This window comes from Orycteropus afer, unplaced genomic scaffold (assembly GCF_000298275.1).
Source record: "Orycteropus afer afer isolate SDZICR_OR568_19922 unplaced genomic scaffold, OryAfe1.0 scaffold00044, whole genome shotgun sequence".
Classification (NCBI taxonomy): domain Eukaryota; kingdom Metazoa; phylum Chordata; class Mammalia; order Tubulidentata; family Orycteropodidae; genus Orycteropus; species Orycteropus afer.
In genome coordinates this window covers 16,036,897-16,044,405 of record NW_006921631.1, presented here as the reverse complement: position 1 = coordinate 16,044,405, position 7,509 = coordinate 16,036,897, and the positions used below count along the sequence as shown (strand labels likewise).

Here is a 7,509-nt window from a genome sequence, read left to right as displayed (position 1 = left end):
TGGTGTTCTCCTGTTAAATAATTTCACAGAACATCAACATAGGACAAGGCCTCTGTGACCCCAATGGAGCAAGACAGAAACAGGAGCACTCTGCAGTCATGACTGAATTCAGACAAAATACAAACATTGTCCAAGCCTCAAAATATCAAACATACTCTATTCTGGCAAAAATGAGTGACAGTTACTTCCTTACCAATTACAGCTTTAGCCTCTCTTTAGTCACCTCTTACTGATAGCATCTAACACAGAGCAAAGCCATGTTTCTTTAAATTCTCTCCAAAATCATCTAACAGAAGTACAAATCCTATAATAGATTCTCTACATTTATGGTTGAGTAATAAACCAAATTGTTTATGGTGGGTTCCTGGTAGTCTTTTGCTGGAGAGCACTGACATACAAAAGATGGAATATCTTCAAAATACAAAAACAGTAAACATCAAGAAAAGGATTAACAACTGTAAAGATGGCATAGTGGGGGAGGCATCTGACTTCCTCTAACTTCATAAGTGGAACAATAATCAAGATCAACAGCCCAAGGCTGATTTATGAGGTCATCAAACACCTCCACCCTCCAGCTTTTTTTTTTTTTTTTAATCAATTCTGACTCTAGTCATCCCTCCCATGACACTCTCTTCTCTGCTGGTTTGATAATTCTTTGAAATGGCTATGTAGAACTCCACAGACCATACTCACAGTTATGGGGTTTATTAGGGAAGTAACAAGGTTCAGGAATGTTCAGGATACAACTCTTCCATCAAGACAACCTCTTTTTAGCCATGACCATAGGCAAATCTCTCTCTGGCTCTTGACTCCTTGGCTTGGCCTCTGTTCTGCTTGAGCAAGTGTTACAAAGCTCTTTTAGCTCTGCCAATAAGTGCGGAGAGACACTTCACTCCACCAGCAAGACTCCTGCCCCAAAATCTCAGCTTTCTTTATCCAGGGGCTGAGAAGCCCAGGAGGTCTCAGAGTAGGTACCCCTAGTCCAAAGGATGTGATCTACTCCTGCCTCTTCTTTCTTGGTCGTTGTGAGGTCCCCCCTCTGCTTTGGAATTGGCTCTTTTAAGCCTAGTGGGATGGCAAAACTGACCAATCCCTTCATTAGGGTCCCATACAACTTATTTGCATGGTCCTACCCCCACAAGCTCAGAAGGAAAACTGGGCAATCTACTTCTATAGGGATACCACCCGGGAAACCCAAGGAGGGGTCACTATGAGCTGGAATGGATTTGAGGACAGTGAGATTTTTTTTTTCTCCTCCCATCTCCACAAGGGTGCCATACACATTATACATTAGTAGCAAGCTATCCAATCCCTTTGGTGGGCCACACACATCTCATTTGCACAGTCCCGCCTAGTCATTTGTTAGGAGCTACACAGACTATGGCTAGAAGGGCCATATTAAGTAATTCACTGCACCACTCTCAATATAAAACTGGGCCAAAAAAAAAAAAAAAGAAGAAGAAGGGAAAGCACAAGAGAAGAAATAAAAAGAAATGGCTTCATAAATAACTACTGAAAAAAATGCTTTGAATTCAAATGCACTAAATAATGCTGCCAATTCTGTTAGTGAGGCTTTCATTTCAAAACTGAGACCAGATGATCTCGCCGTCCCTTTCCTGAAACCTCAACACTAAAAGCCTGAAAAATCCTGTAGTAGAGAACCTTATCCTCTACCAAGTTAGAGGCTTAGTTTCTTTGCCTCAGCAACGGTAATACCACTTTCCCCAGTAAGTCCACATTTCCGCGGTCGACTTGGTCCTCCACAGAGCTCGGCGGCGCTCAATCGCCCCGTAGGTGGATCGCAAAGGAAGACTGCTTTAGCTGCCCGGCCTACTCGATGGTAAGGCTCTCAGCCGCCTGGCTTCTGGGCGCCGCCATGTTGGGGGCTCAGGGCCGGAGCAATGGCTGCGATCCTGCGAGTGAGATCTCGAGCCAGGTCTGTACCGCCCGGCAGATGCTGGAAGTGTGGCCTGGGCTTTACCTAGGTGGAGCCGCGTCCGTCGCGGAGCCGGATCAGCTGAGGGAAGCGGGCATCACCGCCATACTGACGGTGGACGTGGAGGAACCCGGCTTCAAGACAGGGGCTGGGGTCGAGGGTCTACGGCGCCTCTTCGTGCCAGCGCTGGACAAACCCGAGACCGACCTGCTCAGTCACTTAGACCGGTGCGTGGCCTTCATTGGCCAGGCCCGTGAGGAGGGCCGCGCAGTGTTGGTGCACTGGTGAGTGGCTGGGTTTGCCGGGAGACACCCCCTTGCCTTGCTCTCTCGATCTGTCACTACTCCTCTCCTCTGAGGCTCCTTCACATCTCGGGAACCTACTCTCTGGTCCTCCTGCGAGAGGCTTGTGTCGGAGAGAAAAGGAGGACAAGAGGTAGGGTCCTGATGGTGTGCTTTCATTCATTCGTGTGTTGGTTGGTTCATTCAGCAGGCTTTTGTTTTGTTTTGTTTTTATATGTTGTTAGGTGATGTGGAGTGGGTTCCCACTTAGAGTGACTCCATGTACAACAGAAGAAACACTGACCAGCCCTGTGCCATCCTCACAATCTGTACTATGTTTGAGCCCATTGTTGCAGCCATTGTGTTTATCCATCTCATTGAGTGTCTTCCCCTTTTTCTCTGACTCTCTGCTTTATCAAGCATGATATCCTTCTCCAGGGACTCAGCCTTCCTGATAACATGTCCAAAGTAGATGAGATGAAATCTTGCCGTCCTCACTTCTAAGGAGCATTCTGGCTGTACTTCAAGACAAATTTGTTCATTCTAGTCATCCACGGTATATTCAGTATTCTTTGCCAACACTGTAATTAAAAGGCATCAGTTCTTCTTCAGTCTTCCTTAATCATCGTCCAGCTTTTGCATGCATATTAGGCATCTGAAAATACCATGGTTTGGGTCAGGCACACCTTAGTCCTCATAGTGACATCTTTGCTTTTTAACACTTTATGTTTTTAATTTTTATTGTGATTTGAATGAAAGTTTACAGAGCATTTTCCATACAGCATTTCGTTCACATTTGTTTCATCACATCCTCCCCATGCACTCACCAGCCACCCTTCGCCCCCAGCTGTCTCCCTGTGCAAACATTGCCCTTCTGTTCTCCCATGATCCATAGCTCTAAGGAGTGTATTTACCTAATGTAAATGTTCACCCCGTATGCCTGTGTGTTATTTGTCGGGAAGCCACAGGAATGAGTTCAGTTCCAGAGCAGAAGGGTAACTAGGGGCCATAATCTCTGGGGTCTCACCAGGCTCTGTCAGACCAGTCTTTTTTTTTTTTTTTTTGTGATTTTGAATTTTGTTCCACATTGTTCTCCCACTCTACCCAGAACTCCTGCACTGATCCCTTTCCAAGTGGTTAACGGTGGTAGCCAGGCACCATCTTGTTCTTCTGGTCAGTCACATGGTCATCTAGGCAGAGGAGCGCATGGTCTACCTATCCCTTGCACTAGTTATTTCCATGTGTCTTTGGTTTTCTTCGTTCTTCTTTGCTGTGGTTGAGAAGAGCATCGTTGCATATGGATGGCAGCTTGCAAGCTTTTAAGACCCCAGTTGCTGCTCACCAAAGTAGGATGTAGAACAATGTTTTTGTGTAGTATGTTATGCCAATTGAGCTTGCTGTCCTCTGTGACCATGGTCCCAAGCCCACAGGTCTAACTACTTGCTCCCTCAGGGTCGCTGGCTGTGGCCAAGAAGCCACTACAACCTTGCCCCGTGTGAGCTCCACTACACACCCAGACATTCTTACAGCACATACGAATACACGTGTAGAAAATTGTCGGCCAACCCTATATGTGGTCATGGGCACACAACCCTCTGCCTAGATATTCAGTGAAAGTTATAGTCTTTGATCTTCATTCAGTAAGTGCTTCAGGCCCTCTTTGCTTTCAGCAAGCAAGGTTGTGTTAACTGCATGTTGTATGTAGGTTGCTAATGAATTTTCCTCTAATCCTAATACTGAGTTCTCCATATGCCCCAGCTTCTTGGATTATTTGCTCAGCATACAGATTGAATAAATATAGTTAAAAGACTTAACCCTGACACACACCTTCCCTGATTTTAAACTATGCAGTGTCTCCTGGTTCTGTTCTATAAATAAGAAAGTCCCTGCCCCTGAGTTTACAGCTGTGTAGGAGAAGGCAGCTACCCACCCTGATGAATGTAACACAGACTAGGATGAGAGTCCTATTAAGAGAGAGATTAAAAAAGACTAAGTTTGTTCACTCTTCAGAGAAAGCAAATTATTTTAATTGTTTTTCCTGGGGTGAGGGGGTGGTTGATGGGGAGAATTGGAGACAGAAAATTGGGTTAGCATCTAAAGAATCCCTGGATCGTGTCAGGGGAAATAAGGGATGAGTTGCAGAAAGGTGAAAGAATAGAAAGTCTTGATGGGTATTTGGAAATCCCTAAGTAGTCTTATTTTAAGTGGAATGAAGCATAATAACATAGTTTATATTTATTGAACACTTACTGTGTGCCAGCGCTTGTTCTGATTGTTCACATAAAGGAAAGAAAGTTGTGATGGATAAAATTGAAAGAAGTCTGAGACCAGATCTCAAGGGCACTGAATGCCGGGTACAAAGGAGTTTTGATTTGTCTTGAAGACATTAAAATTTTTTAAAAAAATTAATTATTTTTGAATAGGTAATATGTATACTTGGTTCAGAATTCAAAAAGAATGAAAATATTCAATGAAAATTCTTCCTCCTGTCTTGCTACCTGGGCACCCAGTTCCCTTTCCTAGAAGCAGTGAATGTTAACTTTCTTATCCATCCAGAGAAGCTTTATGCATAGTAAAGCAAACACTTGTGTGTGCTCTCTTCTCTTTGTTTTATTCAGATGCCAGCATATCATCATACTGTTGTGCACCTTATTTTTTTCACTTAAAACATATTAAGGATTGTCACATATCAATACATACAGAACTTTTTTTTTTTTTACAGCTGTACGTATTTATTCAGTTTTATTAATTACCATAATCAAACATATCTCACTTAATGAGCATTTAGATTAATTCCAGTATTTTACAAACAGTCATAACCTTTAACTTACTCATTTTGTCCCATCTATAAGTATACTTATAGGGGAAATTCTCAGAAGTAAAATAGTTAGGTTAAAAGGTATGTACATTTTTAATTTTTGATTGTTGTTGTTGTTGTTGTTATTTGCCACCGAGTTGGCCCCAACTCATAGCGACCCCTCCTTGGGTTTCTGAGGCAGTATCACTACGAAGGAGGATTGCCCAACCTTCCTTCTGAGTAGTGGCTGGTGGGTTTGAACCGCCAGCCTTCTGGTTAGCAGTCAAGTGCCTTAGGCACTATGCTTAATTTTTGATAGGTGCTGCCAAATTGCTTTTTGTAAAAGCTTTAACATTTTATACTACCGACAGCAATGTACAAAGTCCGTTTTCCACATCCTCTCCAATAAATGAATTATCAAATCTTTTGCTTTTTGCCCATCTGACAGGTAGAATGCATTTCGCTTGAAGGTTGTTGTGAAGGGAGTTTTAAATAGTAGAATTGATTCATGGGAGGGGAGATGAGTATGAGAGACTCATTTTTCTTATTACTTGGAATTATTATTTTATACCATTAGAGTAGTTCTTTTAGACCCAGTTTGACGTTTTAAAGTCATATATAGCTCTTATATATACATAAAAAGAAAACTACTGTGTAAGGAACATAAATTGGTTAAGATACTCCTAAAATTTCTTCAATTTAGGATCTAATACTTTTATTTATTTTGTTATTTAATTGTGATTTGGTTGAAAGTTTACAGAACAAATTCACTGCCCATATAGCAGCTCACATACACTTTGTCTCATGATGTTGACTGAAATTTCCCACAATGCAACATCTCCCCTCCCACTTCCTCCCCATAGTTACCTCTTCCCTGTGTCCATCCCTCCATGCACTCTTGCCCCTGAGCTGTCTCCCTGTGCATACACAGCCCTTCTATTCTCCCATGATGTTCTCTCCAAGGAATATATCTATCTAATATAAATGTTCAGCTCATATGCCTATCTTTTGTTTGGCTGGAAGCCACAGGAGTAGGTTCAATTTCAGACCTGAAGAGCAGCTAGGGGCCATAGTCTCAGTGGTTCTATCAAGTGCTATCGGACAAGTAAATCGGGTTCCTTTTTTTTTTTTTAATGATTTGAGTTTTTGTTCCACATTGTTCTGTCCTACTGGCCAGGATTTCCTACATAGACTCCCCTCCAAGTGGTTGACAGTGGTAGCCGGGCACCGTCTAGTTCTTCTGGTCTCATAGTCGTATAGGCTGAGGATCACATGGTGTACCAGTCCCTTGGACTAATTGTTTCCATGCATCTTTGGTTTTCTTCATTCTTCTTTGCTCTGGACAAGGAGAGACCCATTGTTGCATCTAGATGGCCACTTGCAAGCTTTTAAGATCCTAGTTGCTACTCACCAAAGTAGGATGTAGAACAATGTTTTGTGTAGTATGTTATGCCAATTGAGCTTGATGTCCCCTGTGACTATGGTCCCAAGCCCACAGGTCCAACTACTCGCTTCCTCTTGGTTGGGAGCCAAGATGTGACTACAACCTGGTCTCTTGTCAGCTCTACTATATACCTGGGAATTCTTAGAGAACATACTAATACACTTGTAGAAACATTGTCTGCCACCCCTATACATGGTCTTGGGCATACTCCCCCCAGCATAGACATGCCTAATAGTTCAGCCTGCCCAACCATCTATCCGCCTGCATATCCAAGTTTGCCTTCATTAACAACACAGTAGTGTTTGTGCAAAAGGGTTCATCCGTGTTGTCTGTACCTCCCATGCACCTCTCTATGTCTTCTTCTTCCTCAGTGCCACAGTGTTGATCACTCACATTTGGTACATTGCCCTTCTCTTCACCCAAATCAATACTTGTTTCTACCTGTCTAACAGTGTTCCCACCCCTCCCCGCTCACCCTTGGTAACTAACAAAGAAAATGTCATTCCATGTGTAAACCTTTCCTTTTTACAATAATGGACTAATACAGTATTTGTTCCTCTGTGATTGACTTATTTCACTCAGCATAATGTCCTCCAAGTTCATCCACGGTATGTGGTGTTTTGCAGATTCTACATTATTCTTTAGGGTTGCACAGTATTCCATTTTGTGTATGTACCTATAGTTTGGTTATCCATTCTTCTGTTGATGCGGACCTACGTTGTTTCTATCTTTTTGCTATTGTAAATAGTCCTGTGATGAACATAGGTGTGCATTTATCTGTTCTTGTCCTGGCTCTCACTTCTTTAGGATATATACCTAGTAATGGAATGGCTGGGTCAAATGATATTTCTAATTCCAACTTTTTAAGGAATCACCATACTGCTTTCCACAGTGGTTGTATCATTTGACAGTCCCACCAGCGTATATGAGAGTCCCAATCTCTCCGCCTCCTCGCCAGCATTTGTTATTTTCTGTCTTGATCTTTCCTACTAGTGCTCATTGTTGTTTTGATTTGCATCTCTCTACCAGCCACTCCTCGGAAGGAAGGTTG

At 42.7% G+C, this 7,509-nt stretch overlaps 1 protein-coding gene across 1 annotated transcript in view; it reads left to right on the top strand.

Annotated features, from left to right (window-relative positions):
- Window positions 1-1,837: 1,837 nt before the first annotated feature.
- Window positions 1,838-7,509, top strand: part of DUSP12 (dual specificity phosphatase 12) — a 32,746-nt gene continuing 27,074 nt past the window's right edge. The window contains exon 1 of the mRNA XM_007937769.2: window positions 1,838-2,220. Within this exon, the coding sequence (XP_007935960.2) occupies window positions 1,838-2,220 (383 nt within the window). The remainder of the gene's footprint in view (window positions 2,221-7,509) is intronic.